We start from the raw sequence: 17,085 nt of genomic DNA, 5'->3' as shown, positions 1-17,085 counted from the left end.
CCAGACAGGAAGACACAGACATAAACACCCATTCACCAAGATAGGGAGATACAGACACTGAAACCCATTCACCAGACAGAGAGATGGAAACACTGAAACTCATTTGCCTAGACAGGAAGACACAGACATCAACACCCGTTCACCAAGATAAGGAGATGCAGACAGTGAAACCCATTCACCCAGACAGAGAGACTCAGACACTGAAACCCATTCACCCTGACAGAGAGACACAGACACTGAAACCCATTCACCTTGACAGGGAGACACAGACACCGAAACCCATTCACCCAGACAGAGAGACTCAGACACCGAAACCCATTCACCCAGACAGAGAGACTCAGACACCGAAACCCATTCACCCAGACAGGGAGACACAGACACTGAAACCCATTCACCCAGACAGAGAGACTCAGACACCGAAACCCAGACAGAGAGACTCAGATACTGAAACCCATTCACCCAGACAGAGAGACACAGACACCAAAACCCATTCACCCAGACAGGGAGATGCTGACATCAACACCCATTAACTCAAACAGTGCCCAATAGCTTCCAATACAAAGAAAAGAAAGATTTTCATTTATATAGCGCCTTTCATGACCTCAGGAAACTTCACTGCCAATTTATGCACAGCAAGGTCCACAAACAGCAATAAAGGACCAGATATTCTGTTTTAGCTGAGGAATAAAATTAGTCCAGAATGCAACATCAGGAGCACTCTCCTGCTCTTCTTCAAATAGTGGCATAGGATCTTTTACGTCTGTGACACAAGGGCCTTTGTTTTAATGTCTCATCTGAATGACGGCACCTCATTACTGCACTGGATATTTGTAACTGTTCATGCATGCTCAGGTATGCTTAATTATAAGCTGTTGCTCTATTTATTATTCAGTTAGTATTTCATGGTATAATTTTCATACTTTCTTTTTATTAAGAGTCAGCAGGTTGCCCCTCCCTTTAGCTACTTCTAAACTTAAAGAGGCTGTGACATCAAGTGGTTGGCCTCCAACTCCAGTAAATCAGTCCTCTTTTGAAAGTTTACTGATTTTTGTTGGATGGGGAAGACAGCACCATTCACCCAATGATTGGTGGATGTGTGGGTGATTGAGCAAACCCACCACTTGGCGTGATACTGAGCAAACAGAGCGGAATGATCCAGCTTTGATTTCTGCTGTGTGTCAGATTAGCTAATCGGAGTCAGGGCAGCTTTTGGGATGCTTCAATTGGCCTTAATGATAGCAGGTTAACCATAGGACAAATAAGCCAGGGTTCCCACTCCTGATTGCCATACATTGGCATGGAGCAAGGATAGGATCAGGCTCAGTTGTGACATATACCACAGTCAAACAACTGAACATTCACAGTCTGGGCTTATATATAAGATGCGTGGGGAGGGAGGAGAGGGGTAATAAAGAGTTGCCAACAGGGCGAATTGTATGAGTTATCATCTTCTGGAGAAGGGGGGAAAACTAGGAACAAGAAAGAGCCAGTTGTTGATAGAGGAAGCAAGAGCATGTCACTCCCACAGTTACTAGGCATGTCCCAGTTATACCATTCTCCCCCATACAAAGATTTTGTCCCCTTTCCAGAACACTGCTGTTCCATGTAGTATGAGATACACACTTTTGAGTCCTGCCTATGTCCACAAAATGCTGTAGTGTTTCCAATTCATCCTCCTCCACCTGCCTGCCTCATATCTCAGGGATTGGACTTCATGGTTTATTTGACTCGGTTCTTTTTAACACGATGTTGTAAATTTCAAGGCGACTTTTGCTGAGTTCAAGATCCCAGAGTTCCTGGAAAAGGTACGGAACCTGTCTTCCCATCTGCAACAGTTTGAGGCAATGTACAAACAGAAACTGTACCATCCACTCAACTTTTGGACCCTCCGTTGGGAGCTGAAGCAGCTCAGCGCAGAGATTGCAAAGGCGCAATGCGTTCCTTCAGCAAACACCAACTTACTTCACAAGATCTCTGCCGAGGTAAGATAAGTTAGATTTATTGTATGTTTTTATAGTAAAATTGCCACATGTGAATACTGTGATCGCTAGATGGATGGAGATGGTTGGGACAATGGTCTCGATTTTACCCCCCCCCCCGCAAAAGTCCAGCAAGAATGTTGCGTGGGAGTGGATCAAATTAGGTCGAGTCTACTTACCAGCCTGCAGTCACTCTGTTCCTGCCCAGTGCCATTTCATCTTTGCCAACTTTCAAGTCAAGCAGGAAACAAATGGAAATAGTTGACAGCTGTTTTAGCGACTGGAGGGCTGTTTCCAGTGGCGTTCTGCAGGGCTCAGTGCTGGGTCCCCTTGCTTTTTATGGTATATATTAAAGATTTGGACGTAAACGTTGGGGACATGATCAAGAAGTTTGCAGACGACACAAAGATTGGCCGTGTGGTAGATAGTGAGGAGGATAGCTGTAGGCTGCAGGAAGATATTGATGGTCTGGTCAGATGGGCAGAAAAGTGGCAAATGGAATTCAACCTGGAGAAGTGTGAGGTGATGTATTTGGGGAGGTCAAACAAGGCAAAGGAATACACAGTTAATGGGAAAATACTGAGACATGTAGAGGAAGTGAGGGACCTTGGAGTGAATGTCCACAGATCCCTGAAGATAGCAGGACTGGTTGATAAGGTGGTTAAAAAGGCATATGGAATCCTTTCCTTTATGAGCTGAGGTATAGAATATAAGAGCAGGGAGGTTATGCTGGAACTGTATTAATCATTGGTTAGGCCACAGCGTGAGAACTGTGTGCAGTTCTGGTCACCTCATTACAGAAAGGATGTAATTGCACGAGAGAGGGTACAGAGGAGCTTTATGAGGATGTTGCCAGGACTGGAAAAATGCTGCTATGAGGAAAGATTGGATAGGCTGGGGTTGTTCTCCTTGGAACAGAGAAGACTGAGGGGAGATCTGATGAAATGCACAAAATTTTGAGGGGGCTGGATAGAGTGGAGGTGAAGGGTCTATTCACCTTAGCAGAAATGTGAGTGTCGAGGGGGCATAGATTTAAAGTGATTGGTAGAAATATTAAGAGGGGAGATGAGGAAATAACTTTTTCACCCGGGGGTGGTGTGGGTCTGGAACTCACTGACTGAAAGGGTAGTTGAGGCAGAGACCCTGAACTCATTCAAAAGGAGTCTGGATATGCACCTCAAGTGCCGTAATCTGCAGGGCTATGGACCAAATGCTGGAAGGTGGGATTAGAATGGGTGGATTGTTTTTCAGCCGGCACAGACACGATGGGCCAAGAGGCCTCTTTCTGTGCCTTAAATTTTCTATTATTCTAAGTCAGCCAAGACTCCCACCAGACAGAGGCCTACTTTAAATTCAAAAGTTGCAGCCTAATAGTGTATTAAAAGCAAAATACTGCAGATGCTGGAAATCTGAAATAAAAACAAGAAATGCTGGAAATACTTAGCAGGTCTGGCAGCATCTGTGGAGCGAGAAGCAGAGTTAACGTTTCAAGTCAGTGACCCTTCTTCAGAACGATAATATATTATAGCCTAATAATGTCATTGATGCCCCACCAGAGGCCTAAAATGTGTGGAACTGACAACAGAACCACAGTGGGACATGTCAACTGGCCAGAAGGGACAAAGTTAGGTTTTACAGAATTGCTCGTTCTAGGGCCCACAAGGAGTCCTTGGGCATCCCCAGCCCCAGCCTTACCTCTACTTCTCCATATGCTGACATTGGCTGTTGAAAGGCCTTGTCCAGCACTGAGGTTCTGCCAAGAACCATTCCTTTGGGTCTTTGGCACCCTAATGACCTGATTTCTTGATCCCACCGCCAGCCCTGACGTTATTTCTGCCAGTTTCAGAACAGAGACATTGCTGGAATATTTAAATGCGGCCTGGATGTTAAAATGACCTGGGCCTCACACTGCAATCCCCAGAGGGGTTTCCCATTCACCCATCCTGAACACGTCTCCCAGTAAAAATCAAAGCCTATGTCTTTCGATGGGAAAGGAGGCATATAACGGGCCTTCTCACCTCCCACGACGATACCACAGCCAGGCCTCACAATCTATAGTGGGCCACCCTAGCTGAAGAAAAATGTGCTGCTTTAAAAGAGCAGAATATAATTGTCAAGCAACTCCACATTTAACATCATCAGTTGATGGGATGGCTATCAGGTCTTTCTTAAGGCTGTGATTTGCATAGGGTATACTTACAAAACAACTGCAGTGGTTTCATTTCCCATAGTTAGACTATAAATGCAGCTAAAACCAGATTTGGAGCCTAACCGAACACCAAAGTGGAGTGTCAGACTCCTTGGAGGATGGGAACCTCATTTTGCTTCATGATGGAATTAGCTTGAGTCTTAACTCAGTATTTGCACCACACAAGCTTAGTGTCTATCCACCCACTTTTGAATTGATGCTGATGTTACGACCGTGGCGGGAGCAAGGAACTGTCAATTCAGTCCCGTCACTTCATTGGTCGCAGCATATTATTAAGCTTTCACACCCAATCGGAAAACAGCCAAATTAAACACTCTAGTAACCCCAGAATGAAACAGACCAAACCAGGTATCTTTAGACAACAACAAGTTAACTATTGATTAAAAAATGAAACATTAAACACTATTAAGATAAACCTATGTCTAAAGAACTTGTAACTTCTTATTTTAATCCAACTCCCCCATTCATACACATAAACCCAAACACTAACAGTTAACTGGTTTTAAAAGTGGAGTTTTTAAAATTAGTCGTCTCTTGAGAATAAATAAAATAAGTAACTTTTTTGTAGGTTACATTCCTGATGGATGAGGTCTTCTACTGTGGACTTGATGAGAATAATCCTTCAGAAGATAGGCATTCAACTCTCCAGCTGCTGCAAGCATTAAACAGTTCTTTGAATGATGAGCACAGCAATACAAATAATTTCTTGAAAAAAGAAGGTTTTTTCTTCTTTACTCAGGGAATTAACTTGACTTTCAACACACCATTAACATATTGTTTGCCTTTGCTCCATGACCTTTTGGTCAGCTATGTGGCCTTGTCCAATCTGCACCTTCTCCTTTGGTATCTCTTGCCCCACCCCCACCTCACTTGCTTATAACCTGTGACATTTTTAATATTTGTCAGTTCCAAAGAAGGGTCACTGACCCGAAACGTTAACTCTGCTTCTCTTTCCACAGATGCTGCCAGACCTGCTGAGTGGTTCCAGCATTTCTTGTTTTTATTTAATTAACTTGGCTTGTAGCTCATTGTAGATTTTTTTCTGGGAGAAAATAAAACAGCTTTTTCTTCAGTTCACTTCGCTGGAACATCTCTCCAAACTAAATAAATAAATGTTAGACTGAGTGAAGATTGGCTCCAGTGTTCTCCTTCACCTGGCTTTTTGGAATATAATATGGTGGTAGAGGAAGGTTGCCTAAAGGTGAAGAATGGAAACTAAACAAATTTGTCTAAATGATGCTTCCAGGTTGTGGTATTTTTTTGGTGAGACCTGTTTTGCTGAAACAGGTTTGACAAATAAAATCCCATATCCACTGCTTCTTTTAGAGCCAGTGTTTCAGCAGCTAAAGTACATTTAACAACCTTTTTTATTTTCTTATCTTCCTAAACTATAGGACAACATTTCCCATTTTCACCCATCAGAAATATTATGAAATAAAAGCAAAATACTTTTGCTTTTCAAACTAACAGCCGATCCCACAACGTGTTATTGGTATTATAAAGGGAAATGTTCGGGCATCTTCATGATGCATGTTCTTGATTTATTATGGGGTGGTAATGCAGAATTTGAGAAATGTGTTTTTAATAAGATTAGAGTAGAATTTAAAATTGGGAGTCAGGCTTCAGGAGCTTTTAAATATATTGGTTTAAATATTAAGCAGAGTTGGTCTGGAATAACTTTAAATCAACAATCCTATTTATAGAGTGTTACTCCCATCCTTGTTAATCATGCTAGGTCATCTAGAAAGATGATGATATATTTGAAGAAGGGTCAGAGTATTTGCAAAGCTTGACTGGTCAATTAAACTGGTTAGCACTCAGGCTAGATCAGATGCTGGTTTTAATGTGTTGGAGTTAAGTACTACGATGAAACACACTAAAGTCGAGAATGTTTTAAGGGCCCATAAAACATTGAAAAAATTAAATCTGGAGAAATGCGCATTTAAGTTCCCATCCTTAGTTGACACATGAAAATAATCATTCTTAGTGATGTTTCACATGCTAATCTTCCTGATGTGTATTCGAGGGCAGCTGGTTTCATAATATTTCTGATGAAAGTTCACTGACCTGAAACGTTAATTCTGCTTCTCTCTCCGCAGATGCTGCCAGATCTGCTGAGTATTTCCAGCACTTTTTGTTTTTATTTCAGATTTCCAGCATCTGCAGTATTTTGCTTTATTTTCATAATATTTCTGATGGCTGAAAATGGGAAATGTTGTCCTTTAGCTTAGGAAGCTAAGAAAATAAAAAAAGGTTGTTAAATGTACTTTAGCTGCCGAAACACTGACTCTCATGGAGGCAGTGGATATGGGGTTCTATTTGTCAAATATTTTAAGTGAGATTCTATACAAGGGGCATACTGAAGATAGTAGATTCACTGAATGTTATGTAATCATTTATTATGGGATAGTGTGTACTCTACAAAAAGTGTGAGTCAGAAAAGATTACGGATTGACTTTGCTGGCTTGAAACAATTGCTGGAGAGAAAGGAAATTTCTAAAATTAAATGGGTTGACGCAAGTCATCAACTGTCTGATTGTTTTACAAAAGGAAATGCTCATATGAAGAAATTGTGAGGGGTCGTAGAGGAAAGGTGTCTCGCAATGTACTGCTTTGTACAGAATATGGAAATTTTTTTGATTTGATTTGAAATTTTGTTTGTGCATATTAACTCTAAATTTTATTTAAAAAGAAGGGAATGTGTTAATTGTATAAACAGACTTAAATAAACAGTCCATTACCCCTAATAATAAACAGATGAGTATTGCTGAAAATAGAGACACGTTGTTGAAGCTTTTCGTCTTGCACTCATCAGGACAATCCACAAGAAAACTAATGTAAGGGAAAACAACAACTTTATACTGTATGAAAAGAGAGTGCTGATTGGTTGGCAAGTGAACTCTGATTGGTAGAGGCGTTGCCATGGAGAATGCACCAGTGTACGGTGCCAAGCTGTGTTTGAAATTTAAACCAGGCAACTTGACTCTGATTGATCAAGGCATTGCCCTGAGGAATAAACCAGTGAATGGCTGTCACTTATTTTATTTAGCTGAAACAGGCACAATGTTTGTACATGTTCTTTCTGTCTGCAAAGAACAAGGCCCTGTGTATTAATATATGTAGCTTCCAGTACACACAAGTGCGCCACACTGCGAGCCCTACTGACAATTTTAAATTGGTTGTCAGCGTAAATCTTAGCACACTGAGGATTATTTAGCAAATGCTGTCCAATCGTGATTACCCCAATAATAAACAGGCTGTCCTTTACCCCTAATAATAAACATACTGTCCATTATCCCTAATAATCAACAGACTGTCCATTATTCTGAACAATAAACAGGCTGTGCATTACCCCTAATAATAAACAGACTGTCCATTTGCCTATCAATAAACAGGCTGCCAATTATACCTAATGATAAACAGAGTGTCCATTATCCCTAACACAAGAACACAAGAACCCGAGAACACAAGAAATAGGAGCAGGAGTAGACCATATGGCCCATCGAGCCTGCTCCGTCATTCAAAACAATCATGACGGACCTTAGGATTCAACTCCACTTTCCTGCCTGCTCGCCATACCCCTTGATTCTCTGAGAGACCAAAAATATGTCGATCCCAGCCTTAAATGTATTCAACGATGGAGCATCCACAACTCTCTAGGGTAGAGAATTCCGAAGATTCACAACCCTTTGAGTGAAATAATTTCTCTTCATCTCAGTCCTAAATGATCAACCCCTTATCCTGAGACTGCCCCCGTGTTTTAGATTCCCTGACCAGCGGAAATAATCTCTCAGTGTCTACCCCATCCAGCCCCTTCAGAATCATATATGTTTCAATGAGATCACCTCTCATTCTTCTAAACTCCAGAGAATAGAGGCCCTATTTATTTAGTCTCTCATCATAGGACAACCCCTTCATCCCAGGGACCAATCTAGTGAACCTTCGCTGCACTGCCTCTAATGCAAGTATATCCTTTCTTAAGTGTGGAGACTAAAACTGCACACGGTATTCCAGATGTGGTCTCCCTAAAGTCTGTACAATTGTAGCAAGACTTCTTTATTCCTGTACACCAATCCTCTTGCAATAAAGGACAACATGCCATTTGCCTTCCTAATTGCTTGTTGTACCTGCATGTTAACTTACAGCTTTCTTTGTACAAGTACACCCAAGTCTCTTTGAACGTCGCCACTTACAAGTTGCCCACCATTTAAAATATATTCTGCGTTCCGATTCTTACGGCCAAAGCGCATTACTTCACACTTCCCTACATTATACTGCATCTGCCAACTTGTTGCCCACTCACTTAACTTGTCTATATCTCTTTGCAGCCTCTCTGTGTCCTCCCCATAGCTCATCTTTCCACCTAGCTTTGTATCAATAATAATAAACAGATCATCCATTTGCTGTAACAATAAACAGACTGCCAATTACCCCTAATAATAAACAGGCTGTGTAATGAAATTCATTTGTGATCCAGATGCTTGATGTCCGCCTCAATGTGAAGAAGTTGCAGCAATATGACAAACAGAACCTACTGTCCATGAAAGATCATTTGAGGAAAATGAAGAATCGTCTGAAGAGCTTCTCTGTCTATGGCAATTTACACATTGGTGAGGTTACATATATCAATTTCACGTACTATTTACCACGGCTGCACCTTCATCTTGTTACTTTAACAACAGTAACCTTTAATACTAGCCATGTTCATTTGAATTTAAACTGCTCGAACAATAATGTTTTTACTTAAAGGTTTGTATGAATGATGGAGAACTTGCACTTTATAAAATATCTCAGGAATTCCTAAATGCAATGAAGGGAGTGTTACTGGCCAATACGGACTAGGCTCAACCCCTTGACTTTATTGAGTTAGCTGAGCCCAGCCAGTGTTGTAGTGAAGAAATTATAACTGCATTGATCTACTCAAGATAGGGAGAGAGGAACTGGCTAGGATTCCTACTCCTGATTGTCCAGTCAGTCCTGAAGTATGAGTGTATAGACATTGGCTGGTGATAAGACTGGCCTCGCCCCTTCCCAGCTCTGTAACCTCCTCTAGCCCTACAACCCTCTTAGAATTCAGCATTCCTCTAACTCTGGCCTGTTATGCATCCCTGACTTCCTTTACCTCGTTATTGGCTGCCGTGCCTTCAGCTGCCTTGGCCCTAAAGTCTGGAATTCCCTCCCTAAACCTCTCAACACTCTCCTCCTTTTAGACTCTCCTGTAAACCCAACTCTTTGACCAACCTAATATAAATGATGGAAATCTGAAATAAAAATAAGAAATGCTGGAAATACTCAGCAGGTCTGGCAGCATCTGTGGAGAGAGAAACAGAGTTAACGTTTCAGGTCAGTGATCCTTTTCAGAACGGATGACGGGTTCTGATGAAGGGTCACTGACCTGAAAGGTTAAATCTGCTTCTCTCGCCACAGATGCTGCCAGACCTGTTGAGCATTTCCAGCATTTCTTGTTTTTATTTATTATTATCTTTGACCAACCTATTGGTCTCCTGTCCTAACATCTCCTTCTTTGCCTCAGCTTCAATTTTTGTCTGATTACATTCCTGTGCAGTTTTACTGGATTGAAGGTGTTCCATAAATACATGTTCTTGGTTCTTGTTGTTGGCCATATAACCTATCATCACCTATTGTTTATATTCACACATGAAAAATGGCCACTTTACTGGAGGAGTGCTGACATAGGAACATAAGAAATAGGAGCAGGAGTAGGCCATTTGGCTTCTCGAGTTTGTTCTGCCATTCAACCAGATCATGGCTGATTTTCTACCACTATCCCCATATCACTTGATCCCTTTAATATCGAGAAATCTATTCATCTCAGTTTCAAATATACACAATGACTGAGCCTCCATCACCCTCTGGGGTAGAAAATTCCAAAGATTCACCACCCTCTGAGTGAGGAAATTCCTCCTCATTTCAGTAATAAATGGCCTGCCCCTTATTCTGAGACTATGTTCCCTGGTTCTAGACTCCCCACCCCCACTCCCCCACCCCAGCCAGGGGAAACATTCTTCCAGCATCAACCCTGCCAATCCCTGTAAGAATTTTGCATGTTTCAATGAGATCACCTCTCATTCTTCTAAACTCTAGAGAATACAGGCCCAGTCTCCTCAATCTCTTCTCATAGGACAATCCCACCATCCCAGGAGTCAGTTTGGTGAACCTTTGTTGCACTCCCTCTCTGTCAAGTATCTCCTTCCTTAGGTAAGGAGACCAAAACTGGACACAATACTCCAGGTGCAGTCTCACCAAGGCTCTATACAATTGGAGCAAGACATTTTTACTCCTGTACTCAAATCCTCATGCAAAAAAGGCCAACATACCGTTTGCCTCCCAATTGCTTGCTGCACCTGCATGTCAGCTTTCATAAACAAGGACACCCAGGTCCCTTTGGACATTCATGCTTCCCAATCTCTCATCATTTAAGAAATACTCTGCATTTTGTTTTTTCCTACCAAAGTGGATAAGTTCACATTTTTCCACATTATATTCCATTTGCCATGTTCTTGCCCATTCACTTAGCCTGTCTAAATCCCGTTGAAGCCTCTTTGCATCCTCCTCACAGCCCTAGTTTTGTGTCATCAGCAAACTTGGAAATATTACATTTGGTCCCAACATCCAAATCATTGATATAGATTGTGAACAGCTGGAGCCCAAGCACTGATCCATGCGGTGCCCCACTAGTCACAGCCTGCCAACCTGAGAATGATCTATTTATTCCAACTCTGTTTTCCGTCCGTTAACCAGTTCTCAATCTTTGCCTGCATATCACCCCCAATCCCATGTGCTCTAATTTTGTTTACTAACCTCTTGTGTGGGACCTTGTCGAAATCTTTCTGAAAATCCAAATACACCACATCCACTGGTTCCCCCTTATCTATTCTGCTAGTTACATCCTCAAAAAACTCCAACAGGTTTGTCAAACATGATTTCCCTTTCATAAATCCTTGTTGACTCTGCCCAATTCAACCATTATTTTCTAAATGCCCAGTTATCACATCCTTTATAAAAGATTCTAGCATTTTCCCTACAATTGATGTCAGGCTAACAGGTCTGGAGTTCCCTGTTTTTCTCTCTCACTTTTTTCTTAAATAGTGGGGTTACATTTGTTGCCTTCTGATCTGCAAGAACGGTCCCAGAACCTGTAGAATTTTGGAAGATGACCACTAATGCATCCATTATCTCTACATCAGAACCCTAGTGGGAGTCATCAGCTTTGGAAAATCTGCTTTATAGTGTTCTTTTACTCTAAATTTCAAATGGGCAGAACTAATGATCTGATTCCTAGGATTTATACTGTTCAGCTTTACATAGCCTGGCAGCTGATTCATAGTGACAGTTTTACCTGGTTGCTGGGTTACCAGAATCTAAGTAAAAGGACAGCAGAAAAGCAGCTGAAAGCAAGAAAAATTGAAGGAGGGAAAAAAGTCACTGCAGTATCAGTATGTGTATTTTAAAAAAATTAAATCACAAATGCTTTTGGTGACTGGGATCCAATAATGGGTCTGAAGACTGGCTGTGAGGGAACAATGTGCAAACTGCCAAATGCAAGACCGCTGCAGTCCACGTAAGGTAGGTACACGCACAGTGCTTTTTTTTAGAGATACAGCACTGAAACAGGCCCTTCGGCCCACCGAGTCTGTGCCGACCAACAACCACCCATTTATACTAACCCTATAGTAATCCCATATTCCCTACCACCTACCTACACTAGGGGCAATTTACAACGGCCAATTTACCTATCACCTGCAAGTCTTTGGCTATGGGAGGAAACCGGAGCACCCGGCGAAAACCCACGCGGTCACAGGGAGAACTTGCAAACTCCACACAGGCAGTACCCAGAATCGAACCCGGGTCCCTGGAGCTGTGAGGCTGCGGTGCTGCGGTGCTGCGGTGCTAACCACTGCGCCATTCACCGCTGCAGTCCATGTAAGGTAGGTACACCCACAGTGCTGTTAGGAAGGGAGTTCCAGGATTTTGACCCAGCGACAGTAAAGGAACGGCGATATAGTTCCAAGTCAGGATGGTGTGTGACATGGAGGGGAACTTGCAGGTGGTGGTATTCCCATGCATTTGCTGTCCTTGTCCTTCTAGTTGGTAGAGGTCGCAGGTTTGGAAGGTGCTGTCTAAGGAGCCTTGGTGCTTTGCTGCAGTGCATCCTGTAGATGGTACACACAACTGCCACTGTGCGTCGGTGGTGGAGGGAGTGAATGTTTGTGGATGGGGTGTCAGTAATGTGGGCTGCTTTGTCCTGGATAGTGTCGAGCTTCTTGAGTGTTGTTAGAGCTGCACCCATCCAGGCAAGTGGAGAGTATTCCATCACACTCCTGACTTGTGCCTTGTAGATGGTGGACAAGCTTTGGGGAGTCAGCAGGTGAGTTACTCGCCTCAGGATTCCTAGCCTCTGACCTGCTCTTGTAGCCACGGTATTTATATGGCTACTCCAGTTCAGATTCTGGTCAATGGTAGCCCCTAGGATGTTGATAGTGGAGGATTCAGCGATGGTAATGCCATTGAATGTCAAGGGGAGAAGGTTAGATTCTCTCTTGTTGGAGATGGTCATTGCCTGGCACTTATGTGGCGCAAATGTTGCTTTCTACTTATCAGCTCAAGCCTGGATATTGTCCAGGTCTTGCTGCATTTCTACACGGACTGCTTCAGTATCTGAGGAGTTGCGAATGGTGCTGAACATTGTGCAATCATCAGCGAACATCCCCACTTCTGACCTTGTGATTGAAGAAAGGTCATTGATGAAGCAGCTGAAGATGGTTGGGCCTAGGACACGACCTTAAGGATCTCTTGCAGTGATGTCCTGGAACTCAGATGATTGACCTCCAACAACCACAACCATCTTCCTTTGCGCGAGGCATGACTCCACCAGCAGAGAGTTTCCCCCGATTCCCATTGACCTCAGTTTTGCTCGGGCTCCTTGATGCCATACCCGGTCAAATGCTGCCTTGATGTTGAGGGCAGTCATTCTCACCTCACTTCTTGAGTTCAGCTCTTTTGTCTATGTTTGAATCAAGGCTGTAAAGAGGTCAGGAACTGAGTGGCCCTGGCGGAACCCAAACTGAGCGTCACTGAGCAGGTTATTTTTAAGCAAGTGCCACTCGATAAAACTGTCGATGACACCTTCCATCACTTTACTGATTGAGAGTAGACTGATGGGGCGGTAATTGGCCAGGTTGGACTTGTCCTGCTTTTTGTGGACAGGACATACCCGGGCAATTTTCCACATTTCCGGGTAGATGCCAGTGTTGTAGCTGTACTGGAACAGCTTGGCAAGGGGCGCGGCATGTTCTGGAGCACAGGTCTTCAGTATTATAGTGGAATATTGTCAGGTCCCATAGCCTTTGCAATATCCCATGCCTTCAGTCGTTTCTTAGTGTCACGCGGAGTGAATCGAATTGGCTGAAGTCTGGCATCTGTGATGCTGGGGACTTCAGTAGGGGGCCGAGATGGATTATCTACTCGGCACTTCTGGCTGAAGATTGTTGCAAATGCTTCAGCCTCATCTTTCTCACTGATGTGCTGGGCTCCCCTATCATTGAGGATTGGGATATTTGTGGAGCCACCTCCTCCAGTTAGTTGTTTAATTATCCACCACCATTCACGGCTGGATGTGGCAGGACTGCAGAGCTTAGATCTGATCCGTTGGTTATGGGATCACTTAGCTCTGTCTATTGGATGCTGCTTATGCAGTTTGGCATGCAAGCAATCCTGTTTGTAGCTTCACCAGGTTGACACCTCATTTTGAGGTATGCCTGGTGCAGCTCCTGGCATGCCCTCCTGCACTCTTCATTGAACCCAGAGTTGGTCTCCTGGCTTGATGGTGATGACGGTCGAGAGAGGGATATGCCGGGCCATGAGGTTACAGATTGTAGTTGAGTACAATCAAGCAACAAACTCAAGGTCAGGAGACTCCTCAATTGACATTTAATGGAAAAATTCTCTCACATACACATCAGGAGCATAATCAGACAAAAATAGACACTGCCCATATGGAGACATTATGACAGATGACCAAAAGCTTGGTTAAAGGGGTAGCTTTCAAGGAGTGTCTTAAAGGAGGAGTGAGAGGTTTAGGGAGGGAATTCCAGAGCTTGCAGTAAGTTTATACAACTCGCCTCAGCAGCCTGGACTACAGAGGACAATCAGATGAGCTTCATTTCTCATTGCTATCCAATAATCTACACTTGAAAGTGCGTGTGTGTGTGTGCATGTGTGTGTCAACAACAGATGAGGGCTCAGCTGCAGTGTAGTCGAATAGCTTGCTAAAATGCACTGACTCAGATCAGAAATAAGATCAGTCACCTGGATGAGATACCAGAAAACTTCTTGTTAGTTCTTGTTCCCTAGTCATACAACAGAAGGAACCAATGCCTCCAGGAGAGTATAAGGGGGAGAAAGTTGGGAAAAATGTAATTTCTCAGGAGCTACAAATAGAGTCAGGGAGATGTAATCCATAGGCCATTATAATGGAGAGTCATTCAGGGGCACAAATGTAATGCAAGGTTTTTCATGGGATAACAAGGGTGATCTCAACATTAATGGATTCATTCAGCTCTTACTCGAGAAGAATTAACTCTGCTGGTTAGCATAGGAATGGCTTGAGTGTGATGGGAATTGTGGGGATGAGATAGAGTCTGATGGGTAATGATGGTGTGGGGTTGAATCTGGTGGGGCTGTGAGTGAAGTAGTTGGGAATGATAAGGGTGTGAGTAGTGTCTAATGGGAATTACAGTTGAGGGGTTGAGCCTGGTGGAAATAATAGAAGTGGTTTGAGATTGATGGGAATAAAAATAAGTTTTTAATTCCCTTTATTGACTCTTAAAATAAACACCCTTCAAAACTGTTTCAAGAAAATACAACTATAATTAATTGTGTTCCTTGTAGGAAACTGTTCTGGAGAAATTTTACGGAATATTAGTGAGCCGGTAATTGCACAAATCAACCCATACGGTACCTCATACCATTACGGAGCCTGGGGCATGGACTCAATGCCCGGAAGCCAGCAGTTCTACTGGGTTATGGCGCTGCTCTCTTCCAATATTTATGGAAATGCGATCCGAAGCTACACGTCTTACAAAGACTTCCTGACGGCAAAGTCCAACATTGACATTTCGGTGAAACCATCATTCACCACCACCAATGCTATACAGGGTCCGGGGGTCGTGGTTTACAACAACTCTCTGTATTACAACTGTTATAAGTCTGGGCAAATGTGCAGGTTCAACATCGCCACAAAAGACATCACAAATGTCGTCCTTCCCAATGCTGGTTATGACAACAAGTTCCCTTACTGTTATTATGACTGCTACGGTCACACAGATATAGATTTCTCAGTGGACGAAAATGGGATCTGGGTTATTTATGCTACTGAAGAGAATTATGGCAATATTGTATTGAGTAAAATAGACAGCATTAGTTTGGCTGTGCTGCAGACCTGGAAAACCAAGCTCTTTAAGAAAGCGGTAACCAATGCCTTTATGGTTTGTGGGGTGCTTTACGCCACGCGATATGTTAGTGCTGATGAAGAGGAGATATTTTATATGTATGACACAATCACTAACCAAGAGGCCAAAAATCTCCATATCCGCTTTGTCAAATACTCTCCAAATGTGGCAAACCTCCACTACAACCCAGTAGATAGGAAACTCTACCTTTATAATGATGGCTACATGATCGCATATGACCTCTTGTTTTATTAAAGATTACAAGTTAATCATTTCTCTCACGCCATATTTACTGAAGTAAGGATTTCATGCCATTAAAATACTCTTACTATAATGACACCTAACAATTTTAGAATGCCCTAGGTAAACTGAGAGTACAAGGAATGATTTGTTACTAAACATTACAAGTCTAAGAGTCTTGGAGAAACAAGCATTGGATGTTCGGACTTTATGATTTGCGAATTATGCGCAATTGTGATAAAAATCAGAGAAAGAATTTCGGGGCCGTAAATTCATAAGCCCACCTGATGTATTCACTGTTCATTAACATAATGATGGAAAAGGTTTGATTCAGGGGCTCTAGAACACGCTAGGACGAGGAAGAAGCCAGCTCCTGCAATAATTTGATTGTATTCTGAAATCCAACATTTTCTCTTCAGACCCTAGTTTATCCACCATTTCTCTCACTCTGCAAGACAAGGTGTTAAGAGAATGTGATATTTTGAGACTTGACCTATGGTATATCTGGTAAATAAAAATTGGATGCAGTGTTCAGCCATGTGACGTTCTGCAGTCGAAATTTGGGAGGCAGTGCAAATGAAATTGAAATATATACATCACTCAAATTGTTTTTGATTAACTGTGTCTAAAATGAGACCTGGTGAAGCATGCTTAATTACATTAATGAGATGGTGTCCAACATGATGTATTGGATATATTGTATCGGAAGTGCAGCATGTCACATAGCTTGGGCTGTACCTCTTCGTGTAACCTGCTTTTTGGTGCCTGAATAAAACTGCCTTTGTTACATCTAACTGTATCTGCCACTCTAGTCAAACTCGATAACAAAAAAAAGGTCCATCTGTAAGGTAGATACTAATAGTAAGAAAGAAGAAAAATTGTGCCTTTATTTATATAGTCTTTAGCACAACCTCAGGACGTAACGTCCCAAAGTGCTTTACAGGCAATTAAATATTTTTGAATGGAAATTAATGTGGAAAAGTCAACATCCAATTGGCACGCAGCAAGGTGCTACAAACAACAATGTGATAGTGACCAAATAATCTGTTATTTAGTGATGTTGGTTCAGGGACAAATATTGGCTAGGGCCCAGGAGACCTCCTCTGCTGCTCTTCTTCAAAATGGTGCCCGAGGTTCTTTTATGTTCACCTTAGAGGGTATGATAGGGCCTCCGTTTAATGCCCCA

The 17,085-nt window shown here is 42.6% G+C and overlaps 1 protein-coding gene across 1 annotated transcript in view; it reads left to right on the top strand.

Annotated features, from left to right (window-relative positions):
* LOC137379229 (olfactomedin-like) overlaps positions 1–16,693 on the top strand; it is a 35,410-nt gene extending 18,717 nt beyond the window's left edge. The window contains exons 3-5 of the mRNA XM_068049938.1: positions 1,764–1,982; positions 8,666–8,798; positions 15,100–16,693. Of these exons, the coding sequence (XP_067906039.1) occupies positions 1,764–1,982; positions 8,666–8,798; positions 15,100–15,914 (1,167 nt within the window). The 3' untranslated portion in view covers positions 15,915–16,693. The remainder of the gene's footprint in view (positions 1–1,763; positions 1,983–8,665; positions 8,799–15,099) is intronic.
* Positions 16,694–17,085: the final 392 nt, after the last annotated feature.

This window comes from Heterodontus francisci, chromosome 17 (genome assembly GCF_036365525.1).
Source record: "Heterodontus francisci isolate sHetFra1 chromosome 17, sHetFra1.hap1, whole genome shotgun sequence".
NCBI classification, from domain to species: Eukaryota; Metazoa; Chordata; class Chondrichthyes; order Heterodontiformes; family Heterodontidae; genus Heterodontus; species Heterodontus francisci.
This window is presented reverse-complemented; position numbering and strand designations above follow the sequence as displayed.